The following is a 22,999-nucleotide window of genomic DNA, read 5'->3' on the forward strand; positions in this document are numbered from 1 at the left end:
TCTTCATCTCACAAAACTATAACTCTGTACTGATCAAACAAAACCTACCCATTCCTCTCTACCCCAGCCCCTGGTAAGCACTATTTGACTTTTTTGTCTACAAATTTGACTGCTCTAGCACCTTAAATGAACAAAATCATGAATTATCTGTACTTTTGTGGCTGGTTTTTTCCCTCAGCATATATTCAAAGTTCATATATGCTGCAGCATGTCTCAGAATTTCCTTCCTTTTTAACCCTGAATATTAATAATATACACATTGTATGTATATATGAAACTTTAGTATATACAAATATTAATATTATTAAATTGGTTTTATTCTATTAATATCATAATATTATTTATATTGTTAATATATTACTATTATATAATTGTAATATTAATATTTGACTGCTAGAGCAGTCAAATTTGTTCTAATTTGTTCTTTGAGTGGATCACAACAAAGTGTGAAAAATTCTTAAAAGACATGGGAATACCAGACCATCTGACCTGCGTTCTGAGAAATCTGTAGGCAGGTTAAGAGCAATAGTTACAACTGGACATGGAACAACAGACTAGTTCAAAATCAGGAAAGGAATAGGTCAAGGCTGTATATTGTCACCCTGCTTATTTAACTTATATTCAAAATACATCATGAGAAATGCTGGGGTGGATGAGGCACAAGCTGGAATTAAGATTACCAGGAGAAATATCAATAACCTCAGATATGCATATGACACCACTCTTATGGCAGAAAGTGAAGAAGAACTAAAGAGCCTCTTGATGAAAATGAAAGAAGAGTGAAAAGGCTGGCTTAAAACTCAACATTCAGAAAACTAAGATCATGGCATCCGGTCCCATCACTTCATGGCAAATAGATGGGGAAATAATGAAAACAGTGACAGACTTTATTTTGGGGGGCTCCAAAATCACTGCACATGGTGAAAGCAGCCATGAAATTAAATGATGCCTGCTCCTTGGAAGAAAAGCTATGACCAACCTAGACAGCATATTAAAAAGCAGAGACATTACTTTGCCAACAAAGGTCCATCTAGTCAATGCTATGGTTTTTCCAGTAGTCATGTATGGACGTGTGAGCTGGACCATAAAGAAAGCTTGAGCGCGAAGAATTGATACTTTTGAACTGTGGTGTTGGAGAAGACTCTTGAGAGTCCCTTGGACTGCAAGGAGATCCAACCAGTCCATCCTAAAGGAAATCAGTCCTGAATATTCATTGGAAGGACTGACGCTGAAGCTGAAATTCCAATACTTTGGCCACCTGATGCAAAGAATTGACTCAGTGGAAAAGACCCTGATGCTGGGAAAGATTGAAGGTGGTAGGAGAAGCGGATGACAGAAGGTAAGATGGTTGGATGGCATCACCGACTCTATGGACATGAGTTTGAGTAAGCTCCAGGAGTTGGTGATGGACAGGGAAGCCTGGCATGCTGCAGTCCATAGGGTCTCAAAGAGTAAGACATGACTGAGCGACTGAACTGAACTTTCTTTGTTCAGTCATCCACAGATGGATATGTAGATTGTTTCCAGATTTGGGCTACTGTGAGTAATGCTGCTAGAAAAATGGATGTACAGATATCTGTTCCTTCCCCTGTCGTCAATTTTTTGTGTGTATATTCCCAGAAATAGAATTGCTAGATCATTATGTTTAAGTTTTTGAGGCACCTCTATACCCTTTCCTATAGTGGCCACACCATTTACACTCCCCTCAGCATTGCACAAGGGTTCCAATTTCTCCACATCCTCCCCAAAAAACTGCTATTTTCTATTACTTGATATTATTTTACATCCATCCTAATGGGTGTAAAGTAGTATCTCACTGTGGTTTTAATTTGGTTTTAATTCTCTAATGACTAGTAATGTTGGGTGTTTTTATATCCTTATTGGCCCATCTGTATATCTTCTTTGGAGCACTGTTCAACAGAAAGCTTGTATATTAACTTGGTTAAACTTACTATTTCCTTGTGATTTGTTCTTTTTACTCTTACCTCAAGATTTTAAAGATAATATCTAATTTTCTTCAAAGATGTATAGTTTGGCCTTTACTATTTTATCTTCAATCCATTTGGAAGTTATTCTGCATTTGTTGCATGGATCTAACTTAATTTTTCCCATATACCACATTTCCCAGATACTTTTGAGTATATTTCAATATACCAAATGCCTAGAACCATTTTTGAACATTTATCCCTGACCCACTATTTGTCTCATTTCATTTCTATACTGCCATGGTTTATTTTTACTCCAGTTGCACACACACACACACACACACACGCCCGCATGCAAAGTTTAAAAGTCAAATAATCCCACCAGGCTCACCATAAAAAAAGTCTCCTGATCCCTTTCTACAGGCTATGTGCTGTGTGCTGTGTTAAGTCGCTTAAGTCATGTCCGACTCTTTGTGACCCCGTGGACTTAAGGTCCCCCAGGTTCCTCTGCCCATGGGATTCTCCAGGCAAGAATACTGGAGTGGGTTGCCATTTCCTTCTCCATTCTACAGGCTATGGAAGCCCAAAATAGAAAAGCATATAACTGCTTCTAATAGTTAAAAAACACTTTTAATTACTATAATAATACTGTATAAAATTAACTGAAGAATTCACCAAACCTTTTATAGTCTGTTTAGATAGGTGGTGGTGGTGGTGGTGGTGTTTAGTCGCTAAGTCGTGTCCAGCTCTTTTGCAACCCCATAGACGGCAGCCCACCAGGTTCCTCTGTCCATGTGATTTCCCAGGCAACCATACTGGAGTTAGGTTGCCATTTCCTTCTCCAGGAGATTTTCCTGACTCAGAGAATGAACCCAGGTCTCCTGCACTGCAGGAGGATTCTTTACCACTGAACCACAGGGAAAGCCCTTTTAGATAGGTAAGTTCAGTTCAGTTCAGTCGCTCAGTAGTGTCTGACTCTTTGCGACCCCATGAATTGCAGCACGCCAGGCCTCCCTGTCCATCACCAACTCCCGGAGCCCACCCAAACCTATATCCATCGAGTCGGTGATGCCATCCAACCATCTCATCCTCTGTCGTCTCCTTCTCCTCCTGCCCTCAATCTTGCCCAGCATCAGGGTCTTTTCCAATGAGTCAGCTCTTTGCATAAGGTGGCCCAAGTTTTGGAGTTTCAGCTTCAACATCAGTCCTACCAATGAACACCCAGGACTGATCTCCTTTAGGATGGACTGGCTGGATCTCCTTGCAGTCCAAGGGATTCTCAAGAGTCTTCTCCAACACCACAGTACAAAAGCATCAATTCTTCGGTTCTCAACTTTCTTTACAGTCCAACTCTCACACCCATATATGACCACCGGAAAAACCATAACCTTGACTAGACGGACTTTTGTTGACAAAGTAATGTCTCTGCTTTTTAATATGCTGTCTAGGTTGGTCATAACTTTCCTTCCAAGGAGTATGCTATGCTATGCTATGCTATGCTAAGTCGCTTCAGTCGTGTCCGACTCTGTGCGACCCCATAGACAGCAGCTCACCAGGCTCCGCCGTCCCTAGGATTCTCCAGGCAAGAATACTGGAGTGGGTTGCCATTTCTTTCTCCAGTGCATGAAAGGGAAAAGTGAAAGTGAAGTCGCTCATTCGTGTTCGACTCTTAGCGACCCCATGGACTGTAGCCTACCAGGCTCCTCCGTCCATGGGATTTTCCAGGCAAGAGTACTGGAGTGGGGTGCCATTGCCTTCTCCTCCAAGGAGTAAGCATCTTTTAATTTCATGGCTGCAATCACCATCTGCAGTGATTTTGGAGCCCAGAAAAATAAAGTCAGCCACTGTTTCCACTGTTTCCCCATCTATTTGCCATGAAGTGATGGGACTGGATGTCATGGTCTCAGTTTTCTGAATGTTTAGCTTTAAGCCAACTAGATTCCTAAAATAAGTGGCAGCCATGACCTTTCACCTAGTCAAAATAATATGCTAATTGCTTACCAGTGCTATAAAATATTTACTTCTCAGAATTCAACTCTGAGGAGTAAATATGTTTGTCACTGTTATAAATAGGGAAAGAGTCTTTACGGGTTAGGTAACTTCCTTAAAGTCATTAAATATTAAAGTCAAAACAAAACCGGATCTCTTGGACTTCTTTATGCTATACTGCCTCAACACATCATCAAAATACTTTCTGATATAAACATTAACTTTATGAAAATAAAAATACAATAATAAGGTTTTTTTAAGTACTCAAATCCCTGCAGAAGAAAGGCATTCAGTACAGTAATAAAAATTTAATTATACATGAGAGCAATTAATTCGGACAAATAATAATACAACACAATTCTACTTCTAAAATTCTTTGCCTTTTAACATATGTGGTAGTAGGAGGTAAAGGTTTTATAACTATCTCTAGGACATCACCTTCAATTACACTAAATGTTCAAAAATAATTACAGACAATATTTGTGGTAGACACTGTTGCTGCTCAACAAATATTTCAGTTCTCTTCCTTAAGGCCTGTGGCAAAATGATACTCCCACACTCCTGAAAACTTGGATGTGACAGTATGACTTGTTTTAGTCGAGGAAATGCAAGCTAAAGTGATAATGCCATTTCTGGATGGAGCCATTTAATTGACAATGAAAGAAAATGCAATGTAGCCATAATCCCCAAGTGATAGAGTAAGCAAATCTATCCTCCCCACTATCACTAGACATGAATCAGGAGTGAAAAATAAACTTTTATTGGTGTTAATCTTATGAAGTTTGGAGATTTGTAATGGACATGGATATATGCTGCCTAGACCATCATTCAAGGCAGAAATTGTGTTGCTAAGAATGCTGTCAGTGAATAGTCATCTGCTTAAGCTCAGGAACTGTCTCAGGAGCAGAGAGTCACTTCATTCAAGGACCCATCTTTCCAAGGATGACCTATTTGTAACGGTTGATCAAAGGAGGGTTTTAAACATCCCACCATTTCAGCCCAATATAGAACAACTCTGAGCAACAATTTTATCTCTGGAGATCCTTGTAGGGTTGATTGAGGTTATCCGTCCAGCATCACTTTCCCTTTGTCCAACCCTGCTTCCTCCTCTGCCTCTTTAGAGACATTGATCTTAAGGATACTCCCAATGGACATCAGTTCAGTTTATCTTAAGGATACTCCCAATGGACATCATGAGTAATAAACTCTATCGAAAGAGTCTGTTTCCCAGAGAACTCAAACTATGGCATTTGGTGCCAAGAGTGGTACAAGAATACAGGAAATAAGATAGAGTTTGGGAGCTGAAGCACAGACTGCAAGGCTAATAAAGAATCCATCACTGGTGGCAGGTGGGGCACAGATAGCAGCCAGCACAAGGTGGTCATCCAACTGTTAAAACTTAAACCACTGGTATATTAGGAAGGTATGTCCATGGAAGGTAATCCTCTACAGGTGTGAAGTATTAGATGTTTGAGAAGCATTACTATTAAAAGTATTAATATACCAGAATTCATGTCTACTGCTTAGTCACACTGAGCTCTAGAAAAAGATAGTGAAAGGTTGGGAAAGCAGAAGGCCTCCTTAGTGCCTTATAAATAGGCTCCCAAATATAGAGAGTCTGCTAGTTAAAGAAAGTCCACTATTCCAAAGACAAGGTCCTGATAGGAAGAGAATAAGACCCTGACACATAGGATGGGAACATCTGAGTTGATGCCCCTGAAAATCTCTCCAAGTTTTGCATTCTCAAATTTTCCTCTATCAGCTGAGACTGCAGAAGTGGTCTACCCTACCGCACTGAGAGACAGTACTCTACCCTTGCTTGAACACAACGCAGAGGCCTCCCTCCAGCAAGACCTGTACCTTAGTTCAGAATCTGCTCACACTTCTCCTAATGGCCACTAGGCCTATAACTTGGCTCGGTATAACCCTGCCAGCTACAGGCTGGGGCTTCTAAGAAAAGAAAGATGATCTGTAAGACCTGCTGCTAAGTCACTTCAGTCGTGCCCAACTCTGTGCGACCCCACAGATGGCAGCCCACCAGGCTCCCTCGTCCCTGGGATTCTCCAGGCAAGAACACTGGAGTGGGTTGCCACTGCCTTCTCCAATGCATGAAAGTGAAAAGGGAAAGTGAAGTCGCTCAGTCGTGTCTGACCCTTAGCGACCCCATGGACTGCAGCCCACCAGGCTCCTCCATCCATGGGATTTTCCAGGCAAGAGTACTGAGTGGGGTGCCATTGCCTTCTCTGTCTGTAAGACCTAGACAGCACATATTGGCAATAGTTGGGGAGCACACATGGTACAAGCTGCCGAAGGGAGTCTGATCAAAAGGGTCAGAACCTTATACTGGATTAGGAAGAATTTACGTATATGAAAGCACTCTCCAAGATGCAAGATTAAGGATTCATCCCCTTACAAGAACCCTGGAAGATAGCATGAACTCACTACTAAGATAACTCTTACTCACAGCAAAATAAACCATCAACAAAATAAAAAAGTAACTTACTATTGAGTGGAAGAAAATGCTTTAAATCATATATCTTATAGGGGTTAATATTCAAAATATATAAGGAATTCACACAACTCAATAGCAAAAAAAGAAAGAAAGCCCAAACAATATGATTAAAAAGTAGGCAGAGGAAATGAATAGATATTTTTCCAAAGAAGACACACAAATGGTCAACATGTACATGAAAAGGTACTCAACATTCCTAGTCATCAAGAAAACCTGTATCAAAACCACAACAAGACATCACCTTACACATGACAGAATGGATATCACCAAAAAGATAAGAGATGACAAGTGTTGGCAAAGATGTGGATAAAAGGAAACCCAGGTGCACTGTCAGTAGGAATGCAAATTGGTGCAGCCACTATGGAAAACAATATGGACGTTCCACAAAAAACTAAAAATAGAACTGCCATATGATCCACCAATCCCAGTTCTGGGTATATATCCAAAGAAAATGTAAACAAGATCTCAAAGAGATATCTGCAATCTCTTTCACTGCAGCATTATTCTATAGCCAAGTTATAGAAACAACCTAGGTGTCCGTCAATAAATGAATGGATAAAGAAGAGGTGGTATATACATACAATGGAATATTATTCAGCCTTGAGAAGGAAGGAAAGTCTGCTATTTGTGACATGTATGGGAGCTTGAGGGCATTATGCTAAGAGAAATAAGCCAGAAAGAAAAAGACAAATAATGAGCTTGGCATGCTGCAGTCCAAGAAGCTGCTAAGAGTTGAACACAACCTGACAACTGAAAAACAACAAATCATTTATATGTGAAGTCTTAAAAAAAAAAAAAAAAAGAAGTCAAACTCAAAGAAACAAAGTAGAAAAGTGGTTTCCAGGGGTGGGAGAAATAGGGGGAGGTTGATGAAAAGATGCATATATTCAGTGATAAGAAAATATGGTCTAGGATCTAAATGTATAACTTGGTGACAACAGTTGCTAACCCAGCACTATACAACTGAGATTTGCTAAGGGAGTAGAACTCAAATGGTCTCACAATCAAAAAAAGAAAATTTGTGAGGAGATGATGGGTGTACTAATTAACTAGATGGGGAGGAGAATCCTTTCACGATGTGAATTTATATCAAATCATCAAAATGTACACTTTAAATATGTTACAGTTTTATCAACTACACCTCAATAAAACCAGGGGGAAAAGGATCACTTCTAGAAACATGGAAAAATAGGCTATGCTAAGTAAAGTCAAAATGTCATAACAAACATGAAAAGCAGAGATTAAAAGTCTAGGAATACGACAGTGTCACTGCTGTAAAAAAGTAGCATGTGGAATATACAGAAAGTCCCTGTGAAAGAATCCCAAAGCAGATTCTACAAACACACCAAAGGCCATGCCATCTGCAGCAGAAATCTTTATACTTCTATTCCTGTCATGTTACTGAGCCATGGTAGAGATGGAGTGCTTGACACGGACAACTAAGTGACCATATGCTCAGGGTTTTCTATCATGCTATTCTGTGTAACACCAGACAACCTACCAGGTCATTATACCTACAGAACGGACCAGAAGGTATGCCGTTTACTGAAGCAATGACGTGATGCTGAGAGGGATACTGGCATCACTAAGAAAGCGGTGGCTTTCCTCCATGAGCCTAAGCTGATGGTATAAAAAATCATAACAGAACTGTGCTCAGTGATGGAGACAACAGAAAAGCAGGGGCCAGCTGGTGACATTTAAGTAGTGTGCAATTATTGTAATAAGTAGCAAGGTTGGAGTATCAGTCAAGGGGACTGACCTGTTGAAAATTACAGAGACATTTAATAGAACACAGCATCCCTAGACGCAAAATAGATGGGTAGCCAGTGAGGGTGCTACCTAACATGTCATTGGAAGAAATCAAGGATAAATGATCAGAATTTGGATGCCAGATGGAGCAATGAAAAGTCATAATTCACCGCTCAATTTCTGGACTTGAGTCACTTTTTAAATCCACAGCTGATACATTTAAAATTCTGGGGCCCAGGAAGAAGGACCCTGCAATACCACAGCAAGTGTACATGGTAAGAGTGTCCCTATTTCTTCCTCAAAGGTACCAATGGTCATTTTATTGGGTAACCCTAGCCTAGAGGAAGAAATAACCACAAACATGTCAGGTACTGTTGGACACAAGGTCTGAGTTGACACTAGCACTAGCCTCTCTGTATAGCAGGAACAACATGGGGATGATCAGATTAAAGGCTTCCTGGCCAAGGTTCTGCTCAAAATGAGCTACTGGGTCTGCAGGCCGATGCAGTGTTCACATCCTAAGTCCCTAGATTAATAATTGGAATAGACATTCTTGGCAAATGGCATCATCCCCACCTTGGGTCCTTGGCTATTACACTGAAAAAGAACTGTTACCCACTGGTTATAAAATAAGTTTTAAAATACAGTTACATTTTAGAGGGAGTGATTGGGACACATTAGTATTATTCTAAATAATCTACAGAATGCTGGATAAATGTGTTTTTTTCTAGCCCTATCAGAAAAAAGGATCTTGAGCAGTATGCATTCATATGCAACAGAAGAAAATACATTCACAAATTTGCTTCAGGATTATGTTAACTTTTACTAGAATACATTTGGTCCAGAACATTTGCAGAACATTTTATTTTTCTGCTACATCAATGGCATCATTCTAATAGTGCCAGATGAACAAGAACTGGTAATGCAATGGAGGCCTTGTCAAGACACAGATACTTCAAAGGGTGGAAGATAAAACCTACAAAGATTCAGAGACCTTCCATGCTACTAAGCTATTTAAGAGTCTAGAGGTCGAGAACACTCTGAGATAGCTTATCTGAACTGAAACACCAATTATTATACTTTTCAACTCCCAGTGCAAGGAAGAAAGCAAACATTCAGTAGGTCTTTGGGAGTTCTGAAGGCAGTCTATTCCATTCCTGGGAATACTGTTCAAACCCATATACTGTGAAATATCAAAGGCTGCCACCTCTTGAGCACACATCATAGTAGAAAACAGTTCTGCTATAGGTCCAGGATACAGTGCAAACAGTCCTGCAGCTAGGGCCACATGACCATAGATACTACAGCTATCGGTGGAGTCACTGTTGGAAAAAGTATCATGTGGAATTATCTGGAAAGCTTCTGTGAATGACTCCCAATGAAAACTCAACACACAGGTCAAAGGCTCTGACATCTGCAGTGGAAAATTTTACATCTCTAGTCCCACCACACTACTGAGCCCTGGCAGAGATGGAGACCTTGACATGGGTTATTAGGTGACCATGTTTTCAGAGTTTTCTGAAGTTGTCTCTGTCATCCATAATCACAGGAACACAGAATGGAAGCTGATCCAAGATCAAGCATGAGCAACAGTGCACTGCACAAGCAATCTGCATGAGCTGGGAGTTCGGCCCTCATGCCCTCTACCACTGCTGCCTCAGCACTCATCCTGCATCTGACAGCCATGGCCATTTAGGAATCCTGGATGCCCAGATAACAAGAGGAAAATGCAAACACGGAAGCTTCGTGTACAGGCACAATTCAAAAATGGCTATCCCTACAAGACAGCTTCACTCAGGGGTGGCCTGGAAGAACAGTAGAAAAGGAAAAAGCTTCCCAATTAGGGCAGGCCTTTGAGAAACGTGCCTCATGTACATTGTATGGAAAGAGAAATGGCCCAAGAGCAATAGTTAATGGCCTAGCAGGCTGGTCAGGAGACTAGAAGAAGAAATATTGAAGATCAGAGACAAGGAGGCTCTGGAGTAGACACATGTGGATGGATGCATCTGGATGAGTGTGAAATGTCAAAGTCTTTGTGGTACAGGTAAAAGGTCATCAGAGAGCATGCCACATGAAGAGTCATTAAACAACTAATAGACAAACAACTGAGATAGCTACCACCAGTCAGTCTCTATCACAGAATGCCTCGGTGCCAACAAAATGAGCACGTGAACTAAGTAGCCATACAGCAGAGATGGAAGTCATCCAGGAATTCACTAACAGGAGCTCCTTCTGAGAAAAGTTGATGGAGCTACTCTTACCACTAAGTGTCCAGCCTCATAATGAGCCATCACTTCTGATCCTGGGATAAGGCCAGTCCCCAAGAACACCAACTGGATGTTTGGGGCAAGTTGATTATGCTGGGCCTCTTCTACTCTGCATGGGCTGACAATTCATTATGACAAGAACACATATTTTGAATATGTGTTTGCTTTTTCTGCCCACAGGGTCTTAATCAGCATGATCATCACAGAAATGATGAAGTGTCTGATCAACCAGCATGTTATCCCATGTATCAGGAGACACACTTCACAGAAAAGAAGGTACAGAAATAGTCCCATTACCTTAAAACCCACTGGATCACAGACCACACAACTTGTCAGAGATTTCCACAGGCACAACTGAAGCACCAGGATGTAGTAAAGTGAAAGTCACTCAGTCGTGTCTGACTCTTTGCAACCCCATGGACTATACAGCCCATGGAATTCTCCAGGCCAGAATACTGGAGTGGGTAGCCTTTCCCTTCTCCCGGACATCTTCCCAACCCAGGGATCGAACCCACGTTTCCCACATTGCAGGAGGATTCTTTATCAGCTGACTCACAAGGGAAGCCCACCAGGATGTAGGATATACCTCAACTTAAGACCTTTAAATGGTGCTACATAACCAACAAGAACCTAGAGTAGGTCCAAAAATCCAGGAGTAAAAGCCACTTCTTGTGGCCTCATTTTGGACTTCAAGATTACAGATACTGTTCTCCAAGGGGAAAAATATTCTGGCAGAAGAAGTAGCAATGTCCCATTTAACTGTAAGCTATAACTGCCACTTGGGCACTTCAGGCTCCTTGTGTTAAGGGACCAGCAACCAGGCAAAAAGGGAGCTGACCATCAAAGGGAGGGACTGCTGTTACAAATGCGAGAAGGGAATACATCCGTTACACAGAAGATACATTCAGGAGTCTCTTGGTGTCCCTTTGCCAAGTGTGATGAAAAATGGGCAGGGACAGTAACCCAGGCTAGAAGGTACATGGTCATCAGGAGATCACATATATAAGGGCAAGGGGCTGGGTCATGCTACCAGGTAAGACAACAGTGCCCAAAAGAGGTGCTAGCTGAGGGGAAGGGACATGAAAGAACAATGGACGAGGGCCATGGATACAGCCTTGAGACCTTACGTAAGCCAGCGCGATAATCTAGACTTCCCCCACTGGAGCTGTTTAACAAATAGATTTGAAGACGTAGGCCAAGTGGCCCAAAGAATGAATTGTGATGACCGTGGAAATGCACTGCCTGGATATCCCTTCAGGGAAGGACTTGTTACCGGTAGACATCACTCAGCTGCCAGCCCCTGCAGAGATGGACTTAGCTATGGAGAGCTTCTGCACCCAAGGTCCTAATTTCCTGGGAGGGACCCTCATACACTGACCCATCAAGGTCTGTTTCACCCTAATGAGGAACACCTCTGATGGGCATTTCAACCTGAGTTGCCCTGGGGTTGGCTGTGGCTGTTAATTAAATCTGCTTGACTCGTACTTTCTGCCCAATCCTGCATCTTCCCCTTCTCTTTCACAGCTGCGCAATCCAAGGGCCTAATTAGTACCCTGAACACTAAACTCTGTCTCCGTGTCTGTTTTTCAGAGGATCCAAAGTGACAGGATTGTTTGTTACCTCAGTCTAACTTAACCTGTACTGATGGGTCCACTATAATAAGTGCAAATTTCCCTCTAGAGTATCTTAAAATAGTTAATAAATTGTTTTCGCTCCCAAAATTGTTTAGGAAGAAGAAAATTCAACCTGCAAGCTTATAAAAAGCTAGTTGAGGTAAGTAATCTTGCAGCTATAGAGACATTTCATGTTTGCTGGGTATCTGCCCACCTGTCAGGATTTGTCAACAGAATGGGAAGAGAAAAACATAGGTACAGTTGTAGCAAATACACTTTCCACTTATCCCTTCCAACTTTTTCAATAACAAATAAAGAGGATGTTGGGCTAGATAAATTTTGTTGCTAAGTTTTCACATTCTTGATCAGGATTCTCTGTAAAATCTAGAAATTATCAAACACCTTAAAGCTCCATATTAAATTAATATAACCTGTTTACATGTAGTCTCTTTCCATTCTTACAATATAAAGTCTCTTACATTATTAATGTCTGACTGCAAGATCTATAATCATATTTTTTGCCAAGAAGAAAATATATTTCCAGGGCACTCAGGTCATTATCACTTCACAAACAGTTCAAGGATAGACAGACTAAAGAAAATTCCACACAGTTACTGACATTATGAAAACTGACAGAAATACCATCCCATACCAAAAGAAAAGTCACACAGCAATACAGACCAAAGTAAAATATACTCTCTGGAATACAGACTTTTTAAAAATCTATGCTACAAGGTACTAAATATTGATTTACAAGCCATACTTTCAATAAACACAATCAAGAAATTAGAGTTACTATTCTCTCAAACACAAATCTCAGCAATGAGAATACTGTGCTGCCAGGACTATTCACATATGAAGGACCATATAATTATATTAAAAACAAAGGCTGAAATTTAGAGACAGATTTATTTTACCACTTATGCATAAAACAGTACAGGTGAAAAAAATGCATGTTCATTGGCTAATTTTTCTACTCACATTCTTCCATGAAAATATGCATCTCTAATACTCTAAGGACACATTTTACAAATTCATTTAATACTCCATCTCAAATGCCAGTTCATAATTCAGTCTTAATTGTATACTCAAAATACACTAAAAACAGCACATGTCACAGGGGTAAGACTCAAAACTAGATGAATACAAAGAAAAACCTGCATTAACCATTTGGATACTTATGTACCAAAAAACCACATGTCTGAATGTTGCCAAAAATCTTTTTCCCCCTAACCCTGAAATGCTGATGCTTCATTGGCCCCCACTTCCCCAGGTAAAAATTTATCTTAATATTTTAAAAGGTGCACACTTAACATACCCACAGTTTCAAATCTAGCTTCTCTCAGGATTTTTATCCTCTGGCACTCATTCCACAATTATTTATTTAGTTTCTCATCCTCTATCAAACAAAGTGGGTGTCACTATTTGACACTTACCACTGAAATGACTTTATCACGTTTTAATACACAGTGTGGGTCTTCTGTTGGCTTCAGTAAACAGTCTTGAGGTAATAAATTATATTTACTGATTCCCTGATAATGAATCACACTTGAAATCCTAGAATAATTCCTATTGGGTAAAGTCCATTATAACTTTGAAACACTGCTGAATTCTATTTGCTAATATTTTACTTTAGATGTTTGATTTTCTGTTCAAGGCTGTATTCCTTGCCTTTCTCCCCATGCAAATACTTTTCTTTCAGTGTACATTTCCTTTCGAGAATCTCTATTCACCAAATTTTACATTCAAGACAATCTCTCAAAATGCTTATAGATCTGTTAAGAGAGAGATTTACTGCTCATCACTCTTTTCTTCTCGATTTTCTAACTTAAAGGTAACTGACTAAATGTATCAATAAAACTAATTTTCTTGAGTGTCACATCACATTAACAAATATTATACACCTTTTCCCAAATTAAAGATCATTCAAACTTTTTCCTGTCAAATCAGGAAAATATCAACACATAGTACAGTGGGAGAATCAAAAGAACTTTCAACTTAGACCTAGGATCAAATTCTGAATATACCATCCTACAACCTATGTGAATTTGGATTTAGCCAGGCTAAATCACAGTTTCTGCCTTTATAAATGAATAACATACTTTACACAGGTGTTATGAGATACTACGAGAATTACCTTACAAATGTATGCAAAGTACAAAACACTACAGAAGCCTTTGGGGAGTATTAGTTCTCCCTTTTCTCAAAATGAAAGGTCACTTATTCCCTTACTTACTGGCCTCTTTTTTAAAAAGAAGAAACTGTTACTTCTTCTATGCAACCATTTATTACGGAAAGAAAAAGAGAACATAGGACAAAGGATGTAGGAAAGTTTAAAACAGTCAACAGTTGGTGACATTCATTGAAAAAAATATATGATGGTTTTAAAATTTTTCTGACAAAGAAACAAACTGGGTCTTTCAGGACAAAGGGTTCACCTGGACAAGGGGTGCTGCCTTTGTTGAGGAAGAGCCCTACCTAAGAATTTTAAAAGGTACATAGAGAAATTCTGATTAATAAATAGAGAAACAAATAAAATAACCTCCAAAAAATAAAAATAATTATAAACATGAAAAGTGAGCAAACTTGAATTTTTATAGTTTTACTGGAGAGTTCCAAAAAACTGAAAGGCACATGATTCCTTATACTGTGTGTGTGTGTGCGTGCGTGTGTGTGTGTGTGCATGCGCGTGTATGTATCACTTTACAGGGTTGTACAGAAACATGTATGCTACGTTTCATAAACTAGTTAAGTGATTTTAAGGGTATACATTACTATGACTTCACTGTGTTTAAAATGATTATTATATATTACCAATTAAAGTAAGATTACTTCTTCAAATATGGAATTAAGTATTTTGCAGGGTTTTTTAAACTATGTTTTTAAATTTTTGCCTACCAGTAAGTACTGAAAATTCTTAAAGAGATGAGAATAACAGACCACCTGACCTGCATCCTGAGAAATTTGTATACAGGTCAAGAAGCAACAGTTAGAACTGGATATGGAACAACAGACGGGCTCCAAATCGGGAAAGGAGTACATCAAGGCTGTATATTGTCACTCTGCTTATTTAACTTATATGCAGAGTACATCATGTTAAATGCCAGGCTGGATAAAGCACAAGCTGGAATCAAGATTACCGGAAGAAATATCAATAACCTCAGATATACAGATGACACCACCCTTATGGCAGAAAGCGAAGAAGAACTAAAGAGCCTCTTGATGAAACTGAAAGAAAAGAGTGAACAGGTTGGCTAAAAACTCAACATTCAGAAAACTAAGATCATGGCATCCAGTCCCATCACTTCATGGCAATAGATGAGGAAACAGTGGAAACAGTGACAGACTTTATTTTGGGGGGCTCCAAAATCACTGCAGCCATGAAATTAAAAGACGCTTGCTCCTTGGATGAAAAGCTATGACCAAACTAGACAGCATATTAAAAAGCAGAGACATTACTTTACCAACAAAGGTCCATCTAGTCAAAACTATGGTTTTTACAGTAGTCATGTATGGACATGAGAGTTGGACCATAAAGAAAGCTGAGTGCTGAAGAATTGATCCTTTTGAACTGTGGTGTTGGAGAAGACCCTTGAGAGTCCCTTGGAATGTAAGGAGATCCAATCAGTCAATCCTAAAGGAAACCAGTCCTGAATATTCACTGGAAGGACTGATGCTGAAGCTGAAACTCCAATACTTTGACCACCTGATGCAAAGAACTGACTCATCTGAAAAGACCCTGATGCTGGGAAAGATTGAAGGTGGGAGGAAAAGGGGTCGACAGAGGGTGAGATGGCTGGATGGCATCACCGACTCGATGGACATGAGTTTGAGTAAACTCCAGGAGCTGGTGATGGACAGAGAAGCCTGGCATGCTGCAGTCCATGGGGTCGCAAAGAGTCGGACACAACTGAGCGGCTGAACTGAACTGAACTGAATAAGTCAAATGTCATAAGTAATACTGTAATATGCAGGAAATTTATTTTTTAAATTGTGTTATTGTTTTGGTTTGATTTGAAGTTTAGGTATTTCACTGTATATGATGTATTTCTGATGTAAATCTGACACCCTACTCTATTCTGAAATAACCTACTCAACAAATTAATCAACGTATCTCTGAGTTATCTTTCACCTTGTTTCAGAATTCTATGCATTCTCCTAACTCTTAGATAAGTTTTCTAATTGAAATATAATAACCACCATTTGTAATTAAAACCATCATAATTATGTTAGGCCTACTGAAAATCCTATAATATATATTTTTTGATAATTCTGAAATAATGTCCCAAGATTCAATTTTAAGGTATGTTTAAATTCAGGAAAATCCCTCATTTGCAGATGTGGAAATCTTCAGTCAAACCACTCAAAAGATGGGTGGTTTACTAAAAAGATGTGAAAAATTTACAAACTACTTGATTCCTTTTATCCCATAGACCCTACAAAGCTTTTATGGTATTATATACTTTCTACAAACAAACAGCTTAAAAGCATAAATGCTGCTGCTGCTGTAATTTAGCCTCTAAGTTGTGACTGCCTCTTTGTGACTCTATGGACTGCATCCCACCAGGCTCCTCTGTCCATGGGATTTCCCAGGCAAGAATACTGGCAAGGGTTGCCATCCCCTTCTCCAGGGGATCTTCCCAACTCAGGGATCAAACTCATGTCTCCTGCTTGGCAAGAAGATTCTCTATCACTGAGCCACCTGGGAAGCCCTGAAAAGTAAAACTATGTCTCGGTAATTCCCTGGCAGTCCAGTGGTTAGGATTCCGTGCTTCCACTGCAGGGGGTAGAGGTTTGCTCCCTGATCTGGGAACTAAGATCCTGCAAGCCGCACAGCACTGCCAAAAATAAATTATTTTTTTTTTTAAAGTATAAATGTGACTAATAACCTGAGATCAGCTCAGTAAGACAAGTTCTTCCATTGCATCTTTAGCCTCAATAGTACTGGAAGGCTGTATCTCTACTAGGTACAGATTCATTTTAATCTTGAATCGGGTGCAATAATGACACCACTAACAATGACAAAAATATATTAATAAAGTTTTCAGATTTAAAATGTGTTCAAGCTAGATTTACAAGCTAGAAAATTTAGTAACATATCATTTTATCTGTTACAGTCCACTCAGTCTTATTCAGTCTAGTTGTATGATCTCTTGTGCCTGAGTTATTTTTTAAAAAAATATGAATACGCAGTGCCTAATCTAAGAGAATCAGATTATTGAGGTCTGATTTTTCTCCCTTCAACCTTCAAAGGGAATGCAAGGTAAGTCATGCTTGAAAATCACCATCATATGCCTTCTACATCCATCATGTATAATATAATGAGAACTGGGAAGGCAAGGTTATGTCCTCAAAGATTAATGATCATGGCTATATAAAATTTACTATGGCAGTACGGTTGAAATAGTACATTTTAGAGCAGTGAAAAATTAGTATTACCATACATATTTTTATTGTCTAAACATCACAGAATACAAAGCAATCAACTAAATCTTAAGGTGCGTTCCAATTAAATATGCCATAAACTCTGAGTGTACTGTACAGAAGAGAAAAACTAGCAACATGACTTTTTTCCCAAAAAGGATCTATTTCCTAGTTGGCTCATTATGCAATGGTTATATTTTATTTCCACAAAATTATACTTCATGAGGAAAACAATTATTTTGGAAGACATTTTCTGAAATGTGAAAAGTACTTTTCCCAAGAAAATATTTCAATATTTGATGATACAAACCCAGGAGAATAAATACAGATTGGGCAGAGGGGAAGACTTTATTGGGAACTGCAGAGAAATAATCAAATAACGTAAAACAAAACGCTTTTATCCTGTATTGACTGTAAGGCTGCTTTATATTTTTGTTGTTACTTATTAGCACAGGGCAAACAAAAACCTATGTTAAAAAACAATACTGTTAAAATATGCTATTCTTCCTCCAGTTTTAACAATTTGCTTGAAAAATGAAACTCATATTTGCTTCCATCTTTCCATAGCATTGGGCTTCTCTGGTAGCTCAGTTGGTAAAGAATCTGTCTGCAATGCAGGAGGCCCTGGTTCAATTTCTGGGTCAGGAAGATCCCCTGGGGAAGGGAAAGGCTACCCACTCCAGTACTCTTGGACTTCCCTTGTGGCTCAGCTGGTAAAGAATCTGCCTGCAGGGTGGGAGACCTGGCTTCAATCCCTGGATTGGGAAGATCCCCTGAAGAAGGGAAAGACTACCCACTCCAGTATTCTGCCCTGGAGAACTCCATGGACTTATAGTCCATAGGGTCGCAAAGAGTTGGACACGACTGAGCAACTTTTACTTTTCCATAGCATTAAGAAACATTACTAAAAATTACTAAACATTACTAAAAATTAAGTGTCTCATAATTTGTTGCCAAAATTAAGAACATACAATGGAGTCAACTAAACAGCACAGTGTAGTCAAGTAGAAAGATTATCAATTTAGGAGATTTTTAAAAAGCTGGATTTACCACCTGCAGGGCTTTAGACAAATTCCTTTTAGTCTTGTGCTTAATAATCTAAAATTTAGTTTATTAACATCTTGTTTACAAGGTTATTAGAGAAGTTACAGACATTGTAAATAAAGCTCTTATTATAGGGCTTCCCTGGTGGCTAAGTAGTAAAGAATCCTCCTGCAATACAAGAGACATAGGTTCAGTCCCTGCGTCAGGAAGATCCCCTGGAGGAGGAAATAGCAACCCACTCCAATATTCTTGCCTGGGATATCCCATGGACAGAGGAGCCTGGCAGGGGTCACAAAAGAGTCAGACATGACTTAGCAACTAAACAGCAACAATAGTACCTAGCTCTTGGAACTCACTTAATAAAGAGTAGCTATTAGAATAATGATAATCTGAGCCCTTTCTCTCTCTGAAAAACTTATATTTCTAATGTTTTTCACCTTGGTATATTTTAAATGTAGAAAACCTAAAATATGGTCGTCTTGAACAATATGGAAGAAATAAAAATAAATTCCCAATATGTCAGCTACAAAATAGCTCAACATTAATTTGTTCATTAAAATATAGAAATTGAGTAGAAGCTCCTTGAAGAATCTTTTTCAAAAGTTCCAAATCTCACTTCATGGATTTTTAACAATAGCAACAAAATTCTACACTTTTCCTAGGATTTTTATTCCTAGAAGAAAAACACATAAAATGTTCATCCACCTCCAGAGAAATAAGCTTACTGTCTCATCACCATAGGCAAAATAATATATTGATAGTGCCAGCTTGGCAACGACAGATCATATAATAAGCCAGCCTAGATTCTATATTTCATTTAACTGATTTTCTGGATCTGAGGCAGTGATTTTTAAGCCTTATAAAAGCCAAGACAATCAATCCCATTTCATCATGAATCATGACTTCAAATTATTATTTCAAAAAGGCAAATATTTAACTATTTAGGCTCTAAAAGACAGGAATTCTTTTCAATGATGACTCACATGCAAATACTCACAGAGTTTTAAAACTATGCCTAACTTTATTACTAGGAATTTCTTTCCAAACATGCTTACAATAGTTTAGAAGTCAATGTGCTTATGAATAGTTCATAATCTTCTTTATATGTTGACACTTGAAATAATTTTCCAAAGTAGATTATGAACCATTATGATGTTTAAGAGCGAAAGCATACTTCTTATATCCATTAAATGTGTTACTCTTTGGTCTCTTTTTATTTATCAAAATGTTCCCTAATAGCTTAAAATTGGTATATTACTTCACACAATCAATAAAAGGTGCTCTTAAGTACTGTGAAAGATTTAAAACATCAGCTAGGTTTTATCTATAATATACAGAGAGAAATTTTTTCACTACAGTGGCCTAATAGGTAGCTGTTTCAATAAATACATTTTTGACATTCAGAAACTGATAGGACTATAGATAAGATAATTAAAATCAATTAAAATCATAGATGCACTGTATTTCTAGATTCCCTGGTAAAAACTTATTTAGTTACTTCCATTCTTAGATATGTTCTGGGTTTCCATTTTGTCCCAAAATATTATTTCATTAGCTTTTCTGTCTTCATATTTCTTTCTCTAATTCTACCAGCTTCCTATACCATGAAAGTATATATTGTGAGTTTAATTTAAATTTTTCTGTGCTCATCCCCACTAAATCTAAAATGTTTGTATTCCTACTTTCTTAATGTAAATTTGACAGTGCTTCGTATCTATCCATTATCAAAACCAACACAGTAATAGTCAAACAAAACAGGCTAATAAAGTGTTCATAAAAGCCTTCGAATAGGACATTCAAACCCAGATTTCTCAATCCCCTGCCTCCACTACTAATTCACCTCAGTTCATTTATTCCCTTCCCCTATACCACTATTTATGCTGGAATTGGAGAGAATTCCATTCAGAATCTGTCGCTGAATTTCTCTCTCTAAAATGACATATACACATGCTCTCTAGTAATGTATTTGAGAATCTCTACATGAAAAATTTCTGGTATTTCCTACTTTGTACAATCCTAACAGATACATACCTATGTCATATGCCAGGAAATCGGCAGAAAAACATTTTGCACCGTTACTCAAGGAAGTGTCATTATGGGTATTTCCTCCAAAAATAAGCATAGCTCCATTGATAAGAACAGCTGAATGAAGGTATCTGGCAAACCCACTTTCTTTCAAAATAGTCCTACAGGATAAAATTTAAAAATGTATTACAAAAGATAAAAAGACCTCCCTGATCTTATATCAAGTACAGAAAGGATTTAATTTGAATACAGAATTTTCCTTGGAATTGTGAAAATAACATGCTTTGTTATTTTTAACAAATGGCCTCTAAACTTCAATATTTTTAGAAGATACTTTGAAATTCAGAGTACCTTAAAATGCTTTGAGGAAACACAATATTAAACATAATCATTAATGATTTCATAATAATTTATATTTTGCATTTTGTTTTTATTTATAAAAGTAGGAAACATTTCCTTTAAACTAGAGGACTGACTTATCATCAGTTTTAAATACCAAAGTAAATAAATAGTAAAATGTAATAAATTTACTCTGAACAGTATGCAGTTAAAACTGTATGACTCATATGGATCCAATAAAATGCTTTTTAACTCTTTAAATATATACATAAAAGTGCACATATCATAAGTCTAAAACCCAATGAATTTCCACAAGATGAACACAACTAAGTAACCAGTACTAAGACCAAAAAATAAAAAATTACCACTATTCTGATTCTAACAGCAAACATTTAGATGGCTCTCTTTGTACTTCACAAAATGGAATGACACAGTTGGTATTTATTTGTATTCATGTTCTCTTGCTTAAGATTATTTTTGAGGTACATCTATATTGTGTATAATTGAAAATCTCCATGCATTTTCGAGAAACAATAAAATTAATATAAATGTTATTTTAATTAATTACAGTGCAATTCTGAGAGAAAAACTACAAATATATGTTCACAAGTATATTTTACCGGAATGAACTAATATATATTAAAGGTTCAGGACAATATGAGTTAATACTTTAGAAATAAATCCCTAGTACAAACAAAGAATCAGAATATAAACACAGTTAACACGTATGGTACAGTTAGTAAGACAGATGTAGTCTCTTAAAAGCCATAGATTTAATACCACTCAATGGACATGAGTTTGAGCAAACTCCAGGAAATGGTGAAGGACAGGGAAGTCTGGTGTGCTGCAGTCCATGGGGTCGCAAAGAGTTGGACACGACTGAGAGACTGAACAACAACAAATGCTTAAAGAATATGGAACTGACCTCCAGAATAGCAATATAAGGAGATCCATAAACAATCTTCCCAGAGAAAGAGCTATAATTGGTAAAAATTTTTTTTAAAAAAACGTCTTTTTCAGATCTCAAAAACTTTTGCCAAGAGCAACAACAAATAAATAATTACTCAGGAACATCAACTAAATTTCAGTAAGAACAACAACAGTCCATGATATCTGACTCACTACCAACTCTCATTCTTCCCACTACTACCACCTCCCCACACAGACACAACCTGTTCAGCAGGACTGCTCAACCCCAGGCTGGTAAGGTTGAGAACAGAATACTCCTTTATCCCTCAGTTCCTAGTTCAGGCCAATAATATATAACCAGGAGCAACAGATTGCCAATACTTCTCACGCCCCCTCACTCTTGGTGGCAGAAGCTCTATTCAAGGAGAAAGCATGAGAGGTCTGAGTGCTCATTCTCTACCTTGCTCCCACGCACAGGGTGGAAGCTATACACCAGGCCTCACACACAGGTTAAGAACACGAGGGCCCAAAAATCTTCACCCCTAATTCATAGGCCAACAGTTCCAAGATAAAAGAGGAAGGCTGAGAAGAGCAGAGGCTACCATAATATCTGATGCACAGAACACAGTGATGTCACTGAAAGAACAAGCTACGAACCCCCACCTATATTTCCAAAATAATCACAGCTTATCCCCCACAGGGAGAGGCAGCCTCAGAAAAGGAAAGGTCCAAAGCTCTCCCAAGGGAACCTGACTTTATTTGGTACAGGGCAGCAAACTTCAAGCCTTAAAGGCACTCTCAGAAACAATGGAGGCTGTTTCTCAAGTATCTATGTGAGAATAATAAGCTAAAACATAGACCAACTAGAAGTTTATCAGAGAGAATCAGGGGGAAAGACAGCTAATAAGAGCCTTACTGGGGTCAGAACATCAATGACTAGCCTCAAAGACTACCCGTGTAAAAGGTATAAAATGCCAATTCAGATCATGGAGCAATTCATACCCACAGAGCTTTGCTGAAAATAACAGAACTATCAGCTGGCAATTAGTGGAGGCTAGGGGGTGAGGGTGATACAAGCAGAGGCAGACAGCTTAACAAAGAGCTCAGAGGAAAAAGTCGAAGAACTTTGCTAAAATCCTGATCATCCCAGGGTGACCATGTGCCTCCACAGCCTCTACCATCTGAAGAGGAACATCAGAGGAC

At 38.5% G+C, this 22,999-nt stretch overlaps 1 protein-coding gene across 7 annotated transcripts in view; it reads right to left on the reverse strand.

Moving 5' to 3' along the window:
* Positions 1-22,999, reverse strand: part of ATRNL1 (attractin like 1) — a 738,261-nt gene that overhangs the window by 595,128 nt on the left and 120,134 nt on the right. For all 7 annotated transcript variants that reach the window (XM_081573518.1, XM_081573521.1, XM_081573515.1 and 4 more), the window contains exon 10: positions 20,555-20,709. In XM_081573518.1, the coding sequence (XP_081429644.1) occupies positions 20,555-20,709 (155 nt within the window). The remainder of the gene's footprint in view (positions 1-20,554; positions 20,710-22,999) is intronic.

The sequence above is a fragment of the Giraffa tippelskirchi genome, chromosome 2, assembly GCF_054371585.1.
Source record: "Giraffa tippelskirchi isolate mGirTip1 chromosome 2, T2T-mGirTip1v1.2.pri, whole genome shotgun sequence".
Lineage (NCBI taxonomy): Eukaryota > Metazoa > Chordata > Mammalia > Artiodactyla > Giraffidae > Giraffa > Giraffa tippelskirchi.